General features: G+C 33.0%; 1 protein-coding gene across 1 annotated transcript in view; it reads left to right on the forward strand.

Annotated features, from left to right (window-relative positions):
- Window positions 1-297: 297 nt before the first annotated feature.
- Window positions 298-22,924, forward strand: part of LOC145287746 (putative acetylcholine receptor chaperone) — a 28,383-nt gene continuing 5,756 nt past the window's right edge. Inside the window, exon 1 of the mRNA XM_080135513.1 lies at window positions 298-490. Coding sequence (XP_079991639.1) covers window positions 380-490 — 111 coding nt within the window. The 5' untranslated portion in view covers window positions 298-379. The remainder of the gene's footprint in view (window positions 491-22,924) is intronic.

The following is a 22,924-nucleotide window of genomic DNA, read 5'->3' on the forward strand; positions in this document are numbered from 1 at the left end:
AATGCGTTGGGTTAAAAACATCACTCTTCTACATAAACACCATTTATTTTTACCGTCAAAATGTTCACGCTTTTTATATGTAATAGGCAAGAAACCAAATAGGGAATCTAATATTTTTTTTTTTTTTTTGAGTGCCGAATTAAGATAGAGGAGTTCGTGGCAGGGCTCCAATAATTCCAACATAGTACTCCCTTTTTCTCCCGTTATTGATCTGGTAGATCACGTCACGTGTCGTCGTCTCACACAACAAGAAATATTTATTTTCAACCAATCAGAATCGTCGAAAAATTCGATCCGGAGTTTCCTTCGCGTCTGCAAAGGAAAAGAGGAAGAAAAGAAGTCACCACGCAAAGTGTGCGTTTTCTTCTCGGCGACAAAGATGGGTTCCTTCGTATTGACGGTCCTTTCTATGACGATAGGGATTTTCTTCATATTTATCGGCACCCTCAAGCTGACGCCATCGCTGAACACGGAGATCTACAGGGAAATGGTAAGAAATAGTGACTACCCTTTGAATGTATCGTTTTTTTTTTCTTTCTTTTTTTGATGAGAAAGAGACAAGATTTCCGGGCCAATGCTTTTGTTGTTGTTGATGATGATGATATAAAATCTATAATTGATCTGTTATCGTCGGTTAGTGTCTGGTGGGTACAGATCAACAAAATTACGATAATCACAACAATATCCCCCACCCCTTTTTTAAATATTTTTTTTTTTACTTAAAAAAAGAAAATGTGTCAAAGTTAAACGGATTTATTAATTGATTACGAAACTAAGTACCAATCGTCTGACGTCATGCATAAAGTATTCGATTTTTTTTTTTTTTTTTTGCATGTGGAGAAATATAAAGTTCGTTCGATATATATATATATATATATATATATAAATCTGCTACTACAATCTTTCAAAAAACAAACAAACAAAAACTAATGTTCGAATACCAACGATCAATAAGAAAAGCTTATCAACCGCTAATCACTCACGACACATATATAGATTGGTCCCCATGGCTGCTCGGTGAAATCTGTCAACGAGTTATAACAGCCGAAATGCGACTATACAAAGTTAAACTTGGGTTCCTGAAACAAAATACAGAAAAAAGGGTATTATTATACAAACACCGTGACAGCGTTAGGGTTAGGGTTTAGGGTTAGGGTTAGGGTTAATTCGCTGTCACGGTGTTTGTATAAATTTACCAAAAAAAGTGTGCTTATGCATCTATATTACTACGCTGATTTTTAAAAAATAGTATTTTCAAGTTAAATTGAATTTTATTTTACGATATTTTTGTTTATTAAATTGTTAGGTGAAAGTACAAAATAATTACAAAGAACACCCATCTCTATGTTAAGAATGGCTTTCTAAATAACGTTAAAATAACGTTATTTCAACACGGTAACATAATGCAATGCATAAGTACAAAAACAATTTAATTATAACTATGCATTATATTTGTGGTCATCTTGAACTTTTTAGCTTTAATATTGTTACTGAAACAAAATTAACCAACTTAGTTTTGTAACAATTTGGTTCGATGACCAAACAATACCATAATTAAAACTAGAATTTAATTGAAGATATTTCAGTGGCGGCCATCTTAAAGCTGACAAGTTCAAGATAACCGATTTCTTGTAATTTGTTTCTAATTCTTTTTCTGGTGTTATTTATTCCAATGACACGGCCAGTTTATTTTATTTATTTATTTATTTATTTTGTGTGTGTGTGTGTGTTTTATATTGAAGTTTTTAGTTTTAAAGAAACAAGCAAACAAAACGGCACTTCTGCAGTTTAATATTTACAAATTTAGAAAGCCATTCTTAACATGGTAGAGTGAGGGCTTTGTTAACTCTCATTTTGTGCAAACGGAGTTTGCATAAAATGAAAACCATTTGCTTGCAGTGTTAAACTGCACTAGTTGCATAAAAAAAAAAAAAAAACCCATTAGTAAATAATTTAAAAAATAGTTTAAGGTACACAGATGGGGGGTCCGAAAATCCAGCCTTGTTCTGAGTTCGGGGAAAGGTGGGTTACGTGGTACTCTGTCACCGGTGTCGAGGCAGAACCTAAGCCCCCTTTGAAAGTGCCAAGTTGTTAACTTTATCACAACAGGAAAATGGAAAACGTGTAATATATAACTAATAAATTCTACCAAAGGCAAGATGAGTTAAAAAAACAAAAAAAGGCGCTAATGCACTTATTGATCCGCGCTATTTTTTAAAAATCGTATTTCCAAGTTTAATTAAAGTTTTATATGTTTTTTTTTTTATTCAATTGTAAGGTTAAAGTACAGAATAGGTGCAAAACACTCTCCCCTCCCCATGTTAAGAATGGCTTTTTAAATAACGTTATTTCAGCACGGATAAATAAGTACACTAGTACCCCCCAAAAACTAAATAAATAACACGAAGCAATTTAAAGAAGTAAAGGAAGAAGCAGTTCAAAGAATTTTTGAACATTTATTACTATAGACAACATTTTAGGATTATATATTTTTTTTCTTTTTAATTCAACAGTTCAAAGAATTAGAATTTTTTTGGTATTTTTTTACGAGAGTACCCTAAATACCAGAAAACTTTCTATTCTAATAATTTCTTCCCTTGAAAAGCTAGATTTTGAAAATCCCTTCCTGCTACCTGCTTCCCTGGCTGTACTGATATACAGAAACTTAATAAGTCAAATACAAATTGGCAAAAATTCAGAGATGCTAGAAATCATTGTAAGAGGAAATAATAGTGACAGCCAAAAAAAAGCATGCTGAAATAATCAGGGAACGCATAGAATCGCAAAAGATCGGAACTCGTGATTTCTAGAAAATCTATAATAGTTTAGTGAATAAAAGGCAGTCAGTAATTCCTCCACTATCTAACAACCAGAAGGTCGCACGCACGGCAATGGAGAAGGTGGGGCTGCTTGCTCAACGATTCGCCTCCAACTCCACCTTAAAGCCAACAAATAACTCCCTTCCAAATTTCCTATGCGAACGGAAGCCACACTAGATGATGTGAAAAGCACCTCTTCTCATGTCTGTAACATCATAAGAAACTTAGACACTTCCAAGGCGCGTGGGCCTGATCTCATCCTTACTATGCTAATTAAGAAATGCTCAACTAAGCTAGCCCCCGTACTATTCAAACTCTTTTTTTTTTTTTTTTTTTTTTTTTATTACATTTTCACCCCAAACAAGGCACATTGCCACTTTGGTGTAGGGGGCTACTATCAGGGGCAGCAACTACTGGGGCACTATGTTGGGATTTGGGCAGCAAGATGTCGGTTCACGTTACACTTGAACTTCTGTATGTCAGTACAGTTAGGGAAGCAGGGACCTGGAAGGGAATTCCAGAGTCTAGCGGTTCTGGGGAAGAAACTACTGGAGTAGAAAGAAGTTTTTACATCTAGGGATCTCTACTGTGTGGGGGTGGGATTTAGCTGCCTGTCGGGTTTGTCGAGGGTGTCTACGTTGTGGGGGCACAAGTGTCTGCAGTTTGTCAGAGCATTCACCATTAAAATACTTGTAGAACAGGCAGAGGGATGCAACGTTTTGTCGATGGGACAGAAGCTGAAGCTTAGATGCCAGTTCAGGGCCTATCAGATTTGCGACTCTCTTTTGAACCTTGTCTAGGAGCGAGAGACTAGCTCTACAATAAATGCCTTATTGAATCTTGTTTCCCATCCTATTAGTCTCCTCCCCCTCTTCGCTAAAATCTTTGAAGCCTTAACCAATCAAGCACTATTCCACCATCTTTTAAAAAGCAAATCTCTCTGACAAACAGTATGGATTTAGGCAATGTTGTTTTACTTCAGATATTTTAATGGTCATCTCTGGATAAGGCAGATGAATCCAGGGCTATAACCCTTGATATATCCAAGGCATTTTACAAGATCTGGCATAAAGGGTTGTTAATCAAAATTAAATCATACAGTACAACTGGACGTATAATAAATATAATTAGATCCTTCTTAGACAATAGAACCATATAGGTTGTCATTGATGGACGTTCATCCACACAGCATAACATTAATGCGGGAATGCTGTAGGGGTCGATCCTTGGACCACTATTATTCCTGATATTCATAAACGATCTCCTGGATAATATTGTGTCCGAGATGGGTGATTCTAGATTCTATCTTAAAAAAGGGATGACAGGTGAATATATAAATATGCCTGCTTGAATCTTGTCTTCAACAATCGGGTGATTTCACTTTTTAAAAAAAAAAAGGATGATAGGTGAAAATATATATTTGTATATTTTGGCAGCAAGTCATTATTCAAGCACGTGTGATTGAACACGACGGAGTTCTTTTTTTCCGATTTTGGTGGATATCTTTTCAATTTGCTGAGCGGTCTTTTTTTATTTTGGCTGGCATGTTGTACAAAATGGCACCCAAATGTTGTTGTTCAGCCATATTCTTCTTAAGCGCTTTCTCTTGGTGCATCTAATCGTCATCAAGAGCGGTTGTTGCTTGAGAAGAATATGGTTGAACAACTTTTGGGCGCCATAATATACAACATGTCAGCTGAAATAAAAAAGACTGCTTGGCAAATTGAAAAGATATCAAACAAAATCGGAAAAAAAGAACTCTGTCGTGTTCAATCAGACGTGATATTTTTTATTTTTTTTTTTTTTACACAGTGGTCACCACTTATCAAGGCCCGGAAGCCGCTCAGGGATAAGGGTTATTGCAAGTACATTACGTTAGTGTGGAGATTTGATGAAGTGTTTACTTAAGGGGGCGGTTCATTAGGAATTTGTTAACGTTTGACTTGAACACATCCAAGTTGTAGTCAGGTGGGAAGCAGGCAGACGGAACAGAGTTCCACAGGCGTGCAGTTCTAAGAAAGAAGCTTTGTTCATGGAATCCACGTTTTGATTTAGGCACAGATAAAGAGTGGGGGAAATTTTTCACAGTGGATTCTGCTAGACGGGTGTTTTTCGTGAAAGATTGGCGAGTGGGGGGGGACCAGAGATTGGAGTTCAGACGAGCACCTGCCATGGAAATAACGATAAAACAAGGAAAGGCTCGCAACGTCTCTTCTGTGGGAGAGAAAAGGGCATCCCCCACTAAGCCACGAAGTCTATTTTGTACTCTGTCAAGGCAGGATAGGCTGTTTTTAGCAGCTCCTGCCCAGATATGGCAACAGTATTCCATCCTTGGACGTACTTGGCTTTTATATAGATAGAGAATTGCATCAGTAGTGAGATATCTTCTGGAGCGGTAGATTTTAATATATAGATAATTGGTGCCATCACGTTTGGCTTTCTGACAAAAGCGTTGATGTTATTGGATTTTTTTAAAACCTTTTCTTATGCAAAACTATCATGTTCTGTAAAGTCAAAAGCAAGAATAACAATTTTCCTCAAACAACGAAACACCATGAACAAATATTTGAAGACATGAAATAACATAAAAACTTAACAAAGTTATTAAATTCTGCATTAAATAAAACAAAAAGGATTGATATGCCGTAAAAGGAAACAAACAAATCAAACACCATAAATAAATATTTAATAAAGGCATAAAAAACTTGAAGCATAAAATACTTTCACCAAAATGGCCAGATTCAGCATTAAACAACCAAAAAAGGGTTGATATGCCACAAAACAAAACCACCAAAGCAATAATAATGAAAAAGAAAAACAAAAAAGCCAAAGAAGTAAAGAAACTTATTTTTAGTTATACAGAAATAATGTCTTTACAAATATATCATTTATGAATTTTCTCAAAATTGAATAGTGTCAGGGATCACGGGTAGGGTTTTTTTTTGTAGACAAGAGATGAACCCCCCCCCCCCCTGAGCAATGACCTCCTTTAAAGATACCAGTGAACAATGACTATTGCAAAAATCGATTAACTTGCACCCCCCCCTCCCACCGGCTGCTGCAAGGTGAATCTTTAAGTGATGCATTGTCTCCCTTGAATTAAGTATTGTTCCTTTCCTATTTTTTATTTTTATTTATTTTATTTTTTTTTTATTTATTCTTACATCAGGACCCCCTTCCCCACACTTGGAAAATGATGAACGTCTACTCTATTGATCTGCTTATTTTCAATTATTATTCTATCCCCATGTTTCTAAGTTTATGTATATATACTAGATGTACCCTGTGTTTTCTGGTATTAAATGTAATGTTAAATTTCTTTAAAAAAAGAAAAAAAAAAAGTAAAACCTGTGCATATGAGTACAGTAGAACCGCGGATATGGCATTAAAAATTAGTTACAAAATACAGTACATAATAATATAATATATAATACACATGTATATAATCAAATAACATTATAATAATATAATATAATACACATGTATATAATCAAATAAAATTATAATAATATAATATATAATACACATGTATATAATCAAATAACATAATAAATATATAATACACATGTATATAATCAAATAACATTATAATAAATATATAATACACATGTATATAATCAAATAACATTATAAATAACACTATAAGGTGGGGCAAATAATCAGGGGCCGGAAAAACATATTCCACATCGTAACCTGAAAAACCTGCATCCTAGGGCCATCGTATCTTAGGGTTCTACTGTATTATATTCATTTTTTTTATTACATTTTCACCCCAAACAAGGCACGTTGCCACTTTGATGTAGGAGGCTACTATCAGGGACATAATCTACAGGGGTACTATGTAGGGAGTTGGGCAGCAAGATGTCGGTTCATGTTACACTTGAACTTCTGCATGTTAGTACAGTTGGGGAAGCAAGAACCCGGAAGGGAATTCCAAAGTCTAGCGGTTCTGGGGAAGAAACTACTGGAGTAGAAGGCTCTCTTACATCTAGGGATCTCTACTGTGAAGGGGTGGAATTTAGCTGCTTGTCGGGTTTGTCAAGGGTATTTACGTCGAGGGGGGGGTATTCGAGCTGAGATCGAAACCTAAAGCCAGTGAGTCAAGTACAATAACCATTAGGCCAGCTTGACACATATTTAACGTGTTTTCAAACCTACTTATTCTTAACATAATGTGAACAATTCGCACATATGCAATTGTGAAACAGTTGACAAACATAAAAATCCGATGCTTTTCAAGCACCAATTTTTAAATTTTGACCCCTCAGCAGCCCTATTTTCCGGATGAAAACCAATTAAAAGTTTTTAACATGTCTGAATACTCTATATACCAAATTTCTGTAGATCAAAAATTCGGTGAGTATATAGGTTAAGAAAATTTTTTTAAAATTTTGATTTCAAATAAGTTTTTGTTGTAATACCTGTACTTTATTGCATATCATTATAAAGAGCGTTTTTTTTTTTGCTCTAATTGTTTCGATTAGAACCGTTTTAGAACACTTATCTTTTCAGAACGTTGATCAGCAGATGGAAAAGAGCAAATTCGTACAATTTTCTTATTTCAATTCAAGCTAGGTCGAAAAGCTGCTGAAACAGCTTGCAATATCAATGAAGCGTTTGGCCCAGGAACCACTGCTGAATGCACAGCACAATGGTGGTTTAAGAAATCTCAGCAATGAAAGTCTTGGAGATGATGAGCGTAGTGGTTGGCCATCGGATGTTGACAACGATCAATTAGTCAAAGCCAATCCACGCATAACTGTTCGAGAACTTGCTTCGGAATTAGACGTAACATGTACAACGATTTTCAACCACTTGAAAGAGATTGGAAAGACAAAAAAACTTGATAAATGGGTGCCTCACGAATTGAATGACAACCATTGGAAAGGCTGTTATGAAGTGTCTTCTCTTCTTTTACGCAAGAAGGGCCCGTTTTTCGACTGGGTTGTGACTTGAGATGAAAAATGGGTTCTTTACAACAACCAGTGTCGCTCAAACTCGGTGATTAGATGCCGATGAAGCTCCACGACGCTTCTCGAAGCCAGAGTTGCACCAAAAGGAGGTCATGCTGACTGTTTAATGGTCTGCAACCAGTCTCAGCCATTATAGTTTTTTGCAAAGCAATCGAAACCATTACAGCGGCAAAGTACTGTCAACAAATGGATGAAATGCATCAGAAACTTCGACAACAACACCCAGCATTAGTCAACAGTAAATGCTCAATTCTCTTTCACGACAATGCCTGACTGCACGTTGCTAAACCAACTTTGCAAAAGTTGAACAAATTGGGCTACAAATTCTGCCTCATCCATCATACTCTCCAAACCTCTCGCCTACCAACTACCACTTTTTCAAGCATCTCAACAACTTTCTGCTTGAGAAATGCTTCAAAACCCTAAGAAATATCAAAAACGCATTCAGTGGCTTCATTGCCACCAGAATGCCAGATTTTTCTGTTACTAAAATAAATAGACTTGTTTTGCATCGGCAAAAGTTTGTTGACTCTGATGGTGTTTATTTTGATCAATAAATTTTTGTTTGAGCCGAGATATGTTCATCTGAATTTAAAAGTTAAAAACTGCAAGAACTTTCTTGAACAGTAATTCGACAAATCCAAATAATACAAAGAACTTTCTTGTTTACCTGATATTAAAATTATATGACAGCAAACATAAATAAAAAGTTAAAAAGAAAAAAAAAATATTGGTGGTTTACTTTTATAAAAATCATTAGCAGGACACCCGACATTGCCCAGTCGTAAGATGCGCTTAATATATTTTAATTCATGCAGATTTCGTATTTATTATTATACAGACAATTCTCTATTGGTTATTATATTGTACCTAATATATAGTGAGATCAAAACTAAAAATAATTTATTACTTGAGTGCCATCAACTAGAATTGAAACCAAAACTACAACTCTCCACCCTCGTTTCTTAACCTCTGAGCCACACCCATGCGCATATATATATATATTACTAGTAGGCCGCCTGGTGTTGCCCGATTGTAAAATATGCATAAATATTATATTTTAATTAATGCAGGATTCTTATTGATTATAAACAAAAATACCGTAGATACGTAACGTTAAATTCCGTTTAAAAAAAAAATAAAGTAAAAAAAAAAAAAATGCAAAAAACGGACAGAAACTGAGACGTGTATGTAAGTATTATGTTTTTTTTTAAACAGTTCTCTGTATAAGTAAAAAAAAAAAAAAAAAAAAATGCTCGAGCTGAGATCAAAACCAAAAGCTTAAAACGGAGTCAAGTACGATAACCATAGGCCGGCTTGACACGATCTTTAAAAAGTGTTTTCAAACCTATTTATACTTAACATAAGGAATTTGTAATGCGCATTTATGAATTAGTTAGCAAACAGATAAAAATATGACCCCCCCACTTATCAATTTTTCAATTTTGACCACTTAACAGCTCTTTTTTCTTGATGAAAACTGATTAAAAAATTTTCCACATGTCTGAATACACTATATACCAATTTTCAAGTCTGTAAATCAAAAATTCATTTCATATATAGGTTGAGAAGTATCCTCACACACATATTCTCCTATATAATTCACCTGTTCGTTGAAGACAAGATGCAAGCAAGGTTACACGGTCCACAGATTTTATAATTATATAAATAAATGTTTTTTTTTTTATATTTACTTAAAAAAGATCTATCTCCAAATTATTTGATTCTCTCCAATTTCGGCCCATCAGTCGGTGTGTGTGTGGGGGGGCAATTTGTTTATCTTTTACAAATATTTTTAGCGACACCACCCCTTCCCTGCTACATGAAAAACATGCCAGTTTTGTCTAAACTAAAATTGGTTGCTTCTTGTTCTTGAAATAAGAATAAACATTAAAAATATGGAAATAAACGTTAAAAAATTACGTAAATAAACGTTGTAAAAATTACGTAAATAACCGTTTATTTAAAAAAAAAAATGTCAAATTCATGTTTTGGAATTGTTAACATTCATTTACTTTGTAATATTTAAAGTTATTACATGGGAAAAGTTTGTAGTCTATTTATATTTATAAAAGTGTGTGTTTGTGAGAGAGACGACACTTCTCAACCTATATACTCAACAAATTTTTGATCTATAGACTTGAAAGTTGGTATATAGAGTATTCAGATATGTGGAAAACTTTTTAATTGGTTTTCATCCAGAAAAAAACTGCTGCCAAGGGGTCAAAATTAGTATGTGGAAGGCCACCAAATTTTATATCTGTTTTCAACTATTTCACAATTGTGCATGCACGGTTGTTAAATATGACAGCTTCCTTATGTTAAGTATGAGTAGGTTTGAAAACACTATTTAAAAATCATATCAAGTTGGTTGTGCTTGATTCACAGGCTTTAATTTTGGTTTCGGTTTCAGCTTGAGTATTTTTTTTTATTTTATTTTTTTTATTTTTTGTTTTTGTTTACAAGAAATGAACTGTTTCACAAAAAAATCATAATACATGCATGCACATATCTCCATTTCTTTCATTTTTAAGGAATTTAACGTTATGTTTAATACCAAAGGTATTTCTGTTTATAATAAATATGAATTTTGCATTAATTAAAATATAATCTTTTATGTGTAATGACCAGGCAACGCTGGGCAGCTTGCTAGTATGTTATATTTATTTTTTTTGTGTGGAAATGTGTGTAAATAAACATTTATTTGAAAAATGAAATCGGTTAACAAATATTTATTTTATTTAAAAACAATATTTTTTATCAAAAAATCAGTTTACAAATATTATTTCATTTAAAAACTACTTTTATCAAAGAATTAGCTTACAAGTATTTATATTATTTAAAAACAATATTTTTTATCAAAAAATTTTACAAAAATGAAACGAAAGCATAAAATGTAATTGGGCAGGGTCGGCAAATTAACCAACATCATTTACTTCCTGTAACGTTCAAAATGGGGGCGGAAATGGCTCCGAGAATATCAATATGCAGGTTCGTCAATAAGGATATGATTTTTTTCTTTTTATATTCCTTTTCTGTGCAATTTTTGCAGAAACAATTGAAAAACAAGGTCACCTGCTCTCGACGGATTATCTTTATCTCAAATGTTAAGTGACGTTAATAGATATTAATGGCATCTGGTTTAATGGAAGCTACCAATGCGCGTTGGAATACGGCATCTGTTCTTGATCTTAAAAAAGTTCGCTCATCTGGAAAGCATTTGTATGTTTCAACTTCATTCTTGAATTGTTTGTTTAAATTTATCGCAAATCCTACAAGAGAACGCGACGGATTGGCAGCAATGTTTATTCCTTAGTGAGGAATCATCTGAAAATAAAACCAACTCTGACTCTTGCTTTCTATCTTAAAAAGTGGTATTTATTTGCTTCGCCATAAAAGCAAAATGTGACACAAGGTCGTTTTTAATGTGGAAGAAAAACCAGCCCCCCCCCCAAAAAAAAGGCAGTAGGCAAGAATAAAAATTGTCTTAGTATAGAAGGGTTTCCCCTCCATTGACCAAGAACAAATTAAGCGCAGAATTAGAGCAAATACTACACTTGGATCTTAGCCTGAAAAAGTATGAAAAATTAATGGTGTGTTGAAAAATTAATGGTGTGTTGAAAAATTAATGGTGTGTTGGGCGAGTCGTTACTTGCCTCTCCACGACTGCCTGTCTATGAAATGTAATACTACAGGGCTGCTTCCCAGCTGACTACTACCTGGTTGTTTTCAAGTTCAATGTTAACAAATTCTTAGTATTTTTCTTTTTTTTACCTTGTGTCATAATTGTGTTTTTGTATTTTTGAAAAACTTATACAAAAGGACGAATAAAATTCTTTTCTTCTTTCTGAAAATGAATTTTACCTCAAATTAAAAAAAAACAAAAAAAAAAAATAACACAGTCCTGGTTTGACACATGTTGTTGCTAATTAAATAATTAATAATCGAAAATTATTGAAATCTTGAAATTTTGTCATTTATTCTGTTTGCTTTGTTTCGTATCCAATGTTTTTCTTAAAATATATCTACAAAATAAAGAAAGCAGAAGTTTTAAAAAAAAGATAAAGAAGCAAATTGATGCATTCTAAAAAAAAACTATTAACTGACCTACTTCTTAAATTTGCTTCTAAAACTCTTTTAAAAGTAAATAGAAATGTTTTTGCTTCTTTAAGATGAGGTTTGCCTCGAAAATTCAAAGAACTTACCATCTTAGTTGAACGCATTATAATTAATCAAAACTTATGGAAATATTTCAATATTGTCATTTATTTTGTTCACCTTGTCTCGTGTCCAACAACGTTTTCTTTTACAAAACTGCATTGTCATAGTTTTGAATCACAACTCCTTATACATTACACATAATGCTTCAAGCAAACTATAGCATTTCCCTAACAATTTCTTGAGTTCAAATTCAATTATCTTCTACAATTGTTAAGATGTTTGTCTCACCGTCCATCTTACACAAGACCATTAACCCTTGTCCTCGAGTGGCCTTTGAGCCTTGGGTACTTAGGACTTGTTAGTAAATATGAAAAAAAATGTGAGGGCAAGTTTTGAAATCTGGACAATGGTTATTGGCAGTGAAAGGAAAAAAAAAAGATTTTGTCATCAAGAGAATTTGTAATAATGACATTCAAACGTGTTGATATGACTTTGTGCTCATCGAGGACAACTTAAAAAGAATTTTTTTTAAATACTTTTTTTTTTTCATCCCAGAAAAGGTGTATTGTTACATGTAAGTAATTGGCTACGATGTCTAACAGGGGATTGTGGGGAGTTGAGTGATAAGATGTCTTTCACATTACATGTAAACTTCTGCAAGTTAGTACAGTCAGGGAAGCAAGAAATAGGGAAGGAATTCCAAAGTCTAGCAGTTTGAGGAAACAAACTATTAGAGTAGAAGGCTTTCAAGAGTGAAGGGGTGGGATTTTGTTACTTGTTGAGGTGGCACAAATACCAGGAGTTCATCAGAGCACATTCCATTAAAGTATCTGTAAAATAGGCACGTGAATACAACACCGCGATGATGGGACAGAGATTGGAACTTGGTCGATAGTGTGAGACCTATTAGATTTGAGACTTTTTTTTAAAATTTGTCTAAGAGGAAAAGATGCACCAGCCCATATATGGCAATAATACTCTATGCATGGGCAAACAGTAGTTTTGTAGAGGTATAGGATACTCTCGGGTGTGAATAGTTTTCTAGCATGGTAGGAGGGGAGCCCATCTGATTTGCAGCAGCCTTGGCAATGTCTTCTATGTATTTGTTCCAATTCATGTTACCATGGAGTTTGAATGATAAGCTCTCCAGTAGGATGTTATTTGTCACGGCAATCCACGGTTGTTGAGAATGGTGGACATGTGTTGTGAGTTGTTGACATAAAGTCTCTTTCAAATTTAAAGTTGACGGATAGCAAAATAGAGAGAAAGCCGCTGATGAGATGGGCAGAGTGACCTCTTGAAGTTTGGAGTGTGCCAAATAGATACACATTTATTATTGGAGACCTTGCTGTAGTTTGGTTAAAAAACTGTTGGATACGAGACAAGCTAAACAGAAATGGTCATACTGAAAAATTTCAAGAACTTTTATTTATTTTAATGATTCAAACATTATATTGATGCTCATCAGTTCTCAAAAATTTTTAATATAATGCTTGAACCATGCATTATGGGACAGCATTATTGTCAAAAGAAAAGTAAGGCGCCTCCTTCCCTCTGCTAGTCTATGGGAGACTCTTGGGCATGATGGAGAACCCACTTAACCCCCCCCCCTACGATCAGGGTCATATTTTTTTTCAATAAATCACTTCACAATAAAAGCGAAGAAGCTGATTTGCCTTGTAACCGCTTCCAGTAGCAGCCACACGGAGGTGATGGAATTTCTGGATTTCAGAGGAAGGAACTTGTGTTGTATTGTCGTATCATAAAGGATTGTTACGTTGTCGTATCATAAAGGATTGAGTGTTTGATTATCTTATCAGAGTTTATGTCGTTGTGTGTGCGACATGCATTTGAACATACCTTCTGCCATTTTGTTGGTCCATCTGGAACATCTCGTCTGAGAGGGAAACTGGCACCTGTTTTTGGGGACAAAGATTTATTTCACTCCAAGACAAGAAATTGGTTCTATAGTTTTTTTATTCACCTTCCAGATCGATCGCAGAAGAATGGAAAGTGAATTTGCCTGTGTGGTTTCTTCTAGGTCTTATTTCTACCACGTCAGTGTTCGCCCCTCCCCCTGTCAAGGGGAGGAGAACGGCGAAGCCGTCCGCTCTCTTCCAAGTCCCAACCAAATCTTCACGATTCAGCTAACCTGATCATGTGACTCGCACGCAATCCAATCAGCTGATCTTGACTTCCGGTCTACGTGTCTAACTATATAATTTAAACACCTCCCTCTCTCTCTCTTGGTCCATTCTCTAACACTTGGTCCCACAAATTATTAAACACAAACTGGATCCAGGGTCACAAAAAAACAGTGTATGTCGCCCATATCTCTCTCTCACACCGAGATGATGTGACACAAGGGTTGGAAAGTAGGATTTAAAAACCAACGTCCTAGAGAAAGAGCACTCTGGCTTACAAAAAATGCTTGGGCTGTTCTATTAGTATTGCCTGGGAGGAGTGCCTCAGGTGATTAGCAATAAATCAATCATTTAAAGGAAGAAGGCAAATTCTGGGAGAGTGGACCTCCTAGAACTGCACAAGACCAGGAACATAGCTTAGTCAACAGGGAAAAAGCGGTCTCAAAATGGCCAAGGTGTAATGCAGCCGTTACAAACAAGAGGAAAGAAATAAATAAAAATCATTTTGTCTTTTTAACAAAAGTTTTTATTACCATTAAGTTCTTGTCTCGACACCATTTAAAAGTCTCGCCATCATCCATCTCGCCTGGTGTGCATTTTTCTTCTTCCTCTGACCGCATGCCAGCTACAGCCGGCCCATTCTTGTTCTCAACTTTACACGTCCATTTGCTTTGACGTTAACTTTCTTTTTCTCTGAGCACGTGGTGCCTTTTTCTTGTTGCAACAATTCATGCACTTCCTAATTTGCATATGCGTGTTTCTCGGTTACTGCTGCTGCTAATATCTTCAGAAGGCAGCCATCTTTCGCTGCTGCTGCTATTTTCTCATATGCGCTGTTACAGAGGCTCTGTCAGAATTGGTGCCGAGTATTAACAATAATAACTAATACAGCATAATCAGACTGACATACTGGTTCTCATTGGATCACCGAAGTTAAGCAGCGTTCAACCATTTGGTAATATCAGCTGCTGTTTGTGCTCTCCGTTTACCTCGGTATTGTTTCCAGTTGTTCTGGGTTTCTTTTTGTCACTGGAATTATGCAGTGCCGACTTAGGAGAGGTGAAATTTAGGATTACACAACTCTTGCTTAATGATTACATATGCAGGCATTCTTACAAAGGGTATCCATTGTCTCCAGAGACAGAATGGAGGCCATTACATTGCATTAACTAATACTAACAACAAAAAACTTGTGCTAAAATAATAACATTTAATACACGCTCTATCGGAGAAAAAAAATAAAACATTTCACTAGCGTTGGGCGACGACACTTTTTTTTTTGTGGCCCTGGATCCATGTCTGTGAGCTGTTTTCATAGATTTTCAGTCATGTTTGAATTAACAATGCCAACGTTTTACAAGTTCATATACTGGGACATCATATGTTTCTTTAATTTCATTGAAAGTTTCCCTGTGGCGTGCATCCTTTCAAATACAAAAAAAAAAAAAACAGATCACTGTGACACTCAACAGGCTCTATTTCACACCTGATTTAATTCAAACACCTGCAAATCAGAAACCACAATTTGTTCAGAGCTGGAATTTGCCACATAACCCATAGAGATACAAATCATTGTGTATACAAAAATTCAGCTAGATCAAACAGGAAGTGCATTAGGGGCATTACTTATTGAACACCCTTTGTACTGATGTACTGCCTGTCTGATATCTAATTTAGAAAAAAGATGCAACCATTGTTTATGATCTGGAGAGGAGGTAGGTAATCTTAATTGCAACGCTGGTTGGAAAAAGCAGCGGCAGAGAATGTTGTACTGTTTGTCCGTCGGAACGATGAAGGCCATCTGATCATCCTAGCGATGCTGGCTGATGTGTGCTGGGTGTTTGTTTAAAGTGAAACTGGTTTTCACATTGCCAGCCTCCCTCTCTCTCATCCTAATCAGCCTCACCCAGTAGCAGGACTCGGTTGAGATAACTGGAGGTTAGTGGAATGCAGGAGTTGCCGGAAATGTTGACATCCTTCCACATACAGCATCTGGTATTCCTAAATGGTCACCAATCTGATACTGACCAGGTTAATGTTGCTTAACTTTGGTAATCTTACGAGAATGGGTGTGTTAATATGGTTATGCCAAATGTTGTAACTTGTAAACATTACCCCCGTCCTCCACTCTCTCCAAGTTATTTTAAAGTTTGTGTCTTTTTCTCACTTCAAAAGGTTTGAGGGGCCAGTCTACTATAGTAGTCAACCTATAGATTAGAAATCGTTGAAGAGATGTATGAGTGCATGTGATTCATTCGTAACAATATGGACTGGAAACCTAGGCATTCCAAGTTCAAATCCTGTTCGTTTCACAGAAGCACTTTCATCAAACTCCCACTTGACCTTGTGCCTACCATTCTCAAGAGAGACTAAAGAATTTTTTTTTTTTCAGTCCATCTTCCACACTGCGTGCTGATCTGAGAATCAATGCCAATAACTATCCACCCGCTTGTACATTTCTGTAGATATATATTATCACACAAGTATTGATAATTTGTGGTTGTTTTTTAGACTTTGCATAGTAAAAAAAAAAAAAAAACGGCATGGCATAACGCGAACTTAGCAAAGATACGTGAAAAACAATTGTCAATAATCCAAGACGAAAATGTCTTCATTATTAGTAATTGTCTGTATTTTTGAGATGAGGTGTTTTCATTGATTGAGATTGTCGGACTGACTTCCTCATCTTGGTTGTTATTGTCACAACGTTTCGGCTGTTTTGCCCTCCGGCCTTCGTCAGGTATTTTGTATCGAACTGGGGAACGGTTTGTTAGGAGTCTCGAACCCAACCCTTTATTATTATTACGGGGGTACCGTGTTCGGACTTCAGCTAGGCTTTGGGACATAGTTGCTGATTCTCTGTTTTCAATATTACTTTTTTTCACTGCCTTCGTTCAGGATTGAACTCAGCACCTTTTGGGTAACTGTAAACTTTGATACAACGTCTAGGACCACTCGTCCATATGTCACTAGGACAATTCTTAGTTGGTTTTTGTTAATGTTAAACCTATGTTGTTATTCAAGGTTTTCTCTCTCTATCAAAGGTGTCCAAATTGCATTCAGCTCTATGCTTGGTTTGCTCAGTAGGTTGTTATGTTTGCTCACATGCTCGGACATAACGACTTTTGGGGCTGAATGTGGGCGGGGGGGGGGTTAAATGATGGACGTGGTCATTTCTTTTATATGGTACAGAACTCAAATTTACATATGTTAAGGCCTAAAACTGTACCGTTTGTTCATTTTCATGAGGATTTGATGTCCCCTAGGGACTTTTGGTGCTAAATGTTCATTTTTTAAATTTTTTATTTTTAATGCCTCGTTCACAGGGAACCAGGCATGTTTCACTTGCTTTTTCTATTATCATTATAAATCATTTTATAAAAACAAATTATATTAATATTCAGGTTTTCTAAATGTTCAAATCAAAACTCGTGAAATAATGTTTTCAAAATGTGACTAATTTTCTATATTCAAAATTCATATTAACCTCGCAAGCTACATCGATTTTTAGACTTTACAGCAACTGTCAATAGCATTGAACATCCTTTTTTCTCTCGAGGAGTGGCCGACTCCTCAGGTTAATACCACCAACAAAATGAAGAGAAAAAATAAGTATAAATAATTTGTTTTAACAACGAAAGTTTCAGAAAAAAATTTGTTTTTAATAAATTATATAACATTATTCAGTGTACTAAATTTTCAAATTAAAATTTGTGGAATAATTTTTTTGAAGATGTAACCAAGTTTATATATATATATCGTTTATTAAAAGGTAAATAGTTACATTTGGTTGATACAAACAGCTATCTTTTAGTCAATGAGACTTCATCAGGCGACCCTGAAACATCTGACGCTAAAGAAAAAAATAAGTGAGCGTTTAAAAAAAACAAAAAAAAAACACACAAATATAAGTTGCGAGCTCTCTAAAAAAAAAAAAAAAAATGGAAAAGTCAGATTTCCCAAAAGGTGTGGTGACTCCTATGTAAAAAAAAAAAAAAAAGGTGTGGGGGGGGGGGGTCAGAAAGGGGATCAAAAAGTCAGCACCCCAAAGAAGAAACACTTTGACCAGCGACTTGAGAACTTTGCAAATGCTCAAGTGGAAAAACAAACCCGGCAAAAATATAGCAAATAAAATATAGTTAGAATGACTGGGTTCATGTGTGTTTAGTGCAGATTCATGAAATTGGGAAAGTATTTCATCTAGGTATCTCCTGCTTCTAGGACTACAGTTTGAATTGCTTAACATTAAATTAGGAATAATCCCTCCACCCCAGTAGGGTTTTCGAAATGATCTCATCTGAACGAAACCCCGATCAATATATTGAGTGATGCGAACGAAAAGTGATACGGAAATTGTTGTGGCGACTGTATTGGATGATGATTATCCGTGCACGTCTCATCCTATTATCCTTATCTTCATCATCGTCATGATAATGATGCATTGTAAATCAGAATCCCATTACACGTAAATACAAATGATGATGATGTTGTTATCCCATTACACGTAGATGCAAAGATAAGACTGGATTTAACGAGGCAGCAATATTGGTCAATCAACTTATTTATAACTTTTGCATGCAACAAGGCTAATCTCTTTTTTTTTCATCTTTTTTTTTCATCTTTTTTTTTCATCTTTTTTTTTCATCTTTTTTTTTCATCTTTTTTTTCATCTTTTTTTTCATCTTTTTTTTGTTTTCTGTTAGCTTTTTCTTTTTCATTTTTTTACTGTTAGTTTTTTACAGTTAGCTTTTTTTCTTTTTACTATTAGTTTATTCCTTTTTTCTTTTTTACTGTTAGCTTTTCTTTTTACTGTTAGGCTTTCATTTTTTCTTTTTTACTGTTAGGCTTTCCTTTTTTCTTTTTTACTGTTAGCGTTTTTTTTCTTTTTTACTGTTAGGGTTTTTTCCTTTTTTACTGTTAGCGTTTTTCTGTCTTTTTTACTGTTAGCGTTTTTCTGTCTTTTTTACTGTTAGCGTTTTTCTGTCTTTTTTACTATTAGCGTTTTTCTGTCTTTTTTACTGTTAGCGTTTTTCAGTCTTTTTTACTGTTAGCGTTTTTCTGTCTTTTTTACTATTAGCGTTTTTCAGTCTTTTTTACTGTTAGCGTTTTTCTGTCTTTTTTACTATTAGCGTTTTTCTGTCTGTTTTACTGTTAGCGTTTTTCTGTCTTTTTTTTCTGGTGCTACCATATAAGGATGTCTGAAGATATATCCCTAACCCTGACCTAAAATGCACCAAACGTTTTTTTTTTTTCTCTTCCTTTTATAAAAGTCAATCATGTTCTACAAAGCAAAAAACATCAATTTTCCTCTAAAACGACCAAACACTATGGATAAATATTTATTTAAAGATTACTTATTATTTGAAGATTAACAGAGCTACCCATCATTGCCCGGGCCATAAAAAAAAATGGTGTTGCTTTTGAGTACACTTGCCTACATGATTTTTATTTTAATTTAATTATTTTTACTGTAATAATTTATGACTTTGAAAAAAAAAAAAAAAAGGTCCAATGATGTCGGCTCACTGCTATGAATTCAGAATAGGGGCATGTGAGCAAAAAAGAAAAAAAAAAAAATTCAGCTGTTACGATTTAAAAAAAAAAAATTAATTTTCAAATCTTTAAATCAACCCTTAGCTAAATCGACCGTTGATTTAAACAAACAAAAAAAAAAAAACCCAACAAAAAGAAATTCCCTCTAATTATTTGTTTTGAAGTAAATAATACAAAGTACAAAACAAAAAATATTTTAAACTTGTTTAAATGCAAAAGCTTACTGAAATAATGTTTACAAAAAAGATGTTTAAAAAACAAAACAAAAAACGTCTGCCATAAGGTGGGCGCGAACACGAAAACTAATAATTCTGAAACAACTCTCTAACCTATTCGGCTATTTAAATTTATGTATTTAACGTATCTGAGAGATTTTTTTTTTTTTCTACATAGGCGTCACCAGTTATCAAGGCCGATAGGCCACTCAAGGATAAGGGTTAAAGAGTGTAGAGTAGTCAAAAGGACAATATAGTAATCGATAGTAATGGAAGTTCGGTAAATTTGTTAACTTAAGTGGAACGGCTCATCAAAAACTTGTTCACGTTGGACTTGAAGACAACCATATTATAGACAGCTGGAAAGCAGGAAAACGGAAGACAATTCCACAGGCGTGCAGTTCTAAGAAAGAAGCTTTGATCATGGAATCTATGTTTAGGTTTAGGCACAGATAAAGAGTGGGGAAAATTATTGATAATGTTTTCAGCTAGTCTAGTGTTTCTTGTGAAAGTTTGGCGAGGGGGACCATAGATTGAAGCTCAGTCGAACACTTTCCATGAAAATAATGATAAAGCAGAGACAAACTCGCAACATCTCTTCTGTGAGATAGAGGTTGCAGGGAAGAGAAAAGGACATCTCTCACCAGGCCACGAAGTCTATTTTGAACCCTATAAGGCAGGACAAGTCTTTTCTAGCAGCTCCTGCCCATATGTGGTAACAGTATTCCATCCTTGACGTATCTGGCTCTTATATAGATAGAGAATTGCATCAGCAGTGAGATATCTACTGGATCGATAGAAGGATCCGACCATTTTTCCAGCGGCCTTGGCAACAGATTTGATGTACGTATTCCATTTAAGATCAGGAGTAAAGGTCAAGCCCAGAAGCCTGTCAAAACTTGAAATGAAAAATGAAGCAGTTCACACATGCACAGACTTTTTTTTTTTTTTTTTTTTTTTTTTTTTTATTTATAAATGAGTAGGAATTTTAAATTGTAAATTCTGTTTATTATCAACCTGTTTTAATATATCTATTTTTTCATTTTGTTGTGGTGTATTTGAATTATTCCATGGAATTCCCATTTTTCTTTTTTCAACTAGTTTGGTTATAGTCAAGATTGTCTACTTTTTTGACTTCCGGTGTTTGCTTCACAAATGGGATGACGATGACAAGCAAGATTTGGTCCCTTCTGATTAATGATTATGTTACTCTCAGATAACCTCATGTTAAGAACAGCTTTCTTGTCTGCTGGACAATGTCTAATTATTCAGTCCAATAAGATGATGGTGACTAGCAAGATATGATCCCTTCTGATTAATGATTATCCAAATGAAGAGCAGAAACCGGAAATCAAAAAGAACAGACAATCTGGACTGAAAACTGTCATATTTTTAAATTCCGTTTTTAGCCATATAAAGATTTTTTTTCTTTTTTAACTCTATTAATTTTCAGTTGCATATTAAACAATTTTAGCTATATAGTTCTAAGAATGAAAAAGAAATTTTAAAAAAAAAAATTTTTTTTTAATATTTGTCTTTTTTTTTTTTTTTTTTTTTTTTTTTAAAACTATTTTTCATCTTTAGCTATTTTGAAGCTATTCTTTTGCAAACTTTATATTTTAATTTTTAGCTGAATATTTTGTAATCATTTCTAGCTATCTTTTTCCATTTTGAGCTATTTTCTGTTTCAGGCTAAATGTAACTCATTTAGATATGTATTTTTTCTATTTACAAATTTTTCTAACACTACTTCTTTTTAGCTTTCCTTTCAAATGACCTTTTTTAACCTCTTTTCCTTTTATAGCTTTTTATATTATAGCTTTTTTTTTTATAGCTTTTTTTTTATAGCTTTTTTTTAATCTTTTTTTATATTATATCTTTTTTATATATCTTTTTTTATATTATATCTTTTTTTATATTATATCTTTTTTATATTATATCTTTTTTTATATTATATCTTTTTTATATTATATCTTTTTTTATATTATATCTTTTTTTATATTATATCTTTTTTTATATTATATCTTTTTTATATATCTTTTTTATATTATATCTTTTTTTATATATCTTTTTTTATATTATATCTTTTTTTTATATTATATCTTTTTTTATATTATATCTTTTTTTATATTATATCTTTTTTTATATTATATCTTTTTTTATATTATATCTTTTTTATATATCTTTTTTTATATTATATCTTTTTTTTATATTATATCTTTTTTATATTATATCTTTTTTTATATTATATCTTTTTTTATATTATATCTTTTTTTATATTATATCTTTTTTTATATTATATCTTTTTTATATTATATCTTTTTTTATATTATATCTTTTTTATATTATATCTTTTTTATATTATATCTTTTTTATATTATATCTTTTTTATATTATATCTTTTTTATATTATATCTTTTTTATATTATATCTTTTTTATATTATATCTTTTTTATATTATATCTTTTTTATATTATATCTTTTTTATATTATATCTTTTTTATATTATATCTTTTGTTATATTATATCTTTTTTTATATTATATCTTTTTTATATTATATCTTTTTTTATATTATATCTTTTTTATATTATATCTTTTTTATATTATATCTTTTGTTATATTATATCTTTTTTTATATTATATCTTTTTTATATTATATCTTTTTTATATTATATCTTTTTTATATTATATCTTTTTTATATTATATCTTTTTTATATTATATCTTTTTTATATTATATCTTTTTTATATTATATCTTTTTTATATTATATCTTTTTTATATTATATCTTTTGTTATATTATATCTTTTTTTATATTATATCTTTTTTTATATTATATCTTTTTTTATATTATATCTTTTTTTATATTATATCTTTTTTTATATTATATCTTTTTTATATTATATCTTTTGTTATATTATATCTTTTTTTATATTATATCTTTTTTATATTATATCTTTTTTTATATTATATCTTTTTTTATATTATATCTTTTTTTATATTATATCTTTTTTTATATTATATCTTTTTTTATATTATATCTTTTTTATATTATATCT

The sequence above is a fragment of the Euprymna scolopes genome, chromosome 11, assembly GCF_053919585.1.
Source record: "Euprymna scolopes isolate OS-2025 chromosome 11, ASM5391958v1, whole genome shotgun sequence".
In the NCBI taxonomy this organism is placed as follows: Eukaryota; Metazoa; Mollusca; class Cephalopoda; order Sepiida; family Sepiolidae; genus Euprymna; species Euprymna scolopes.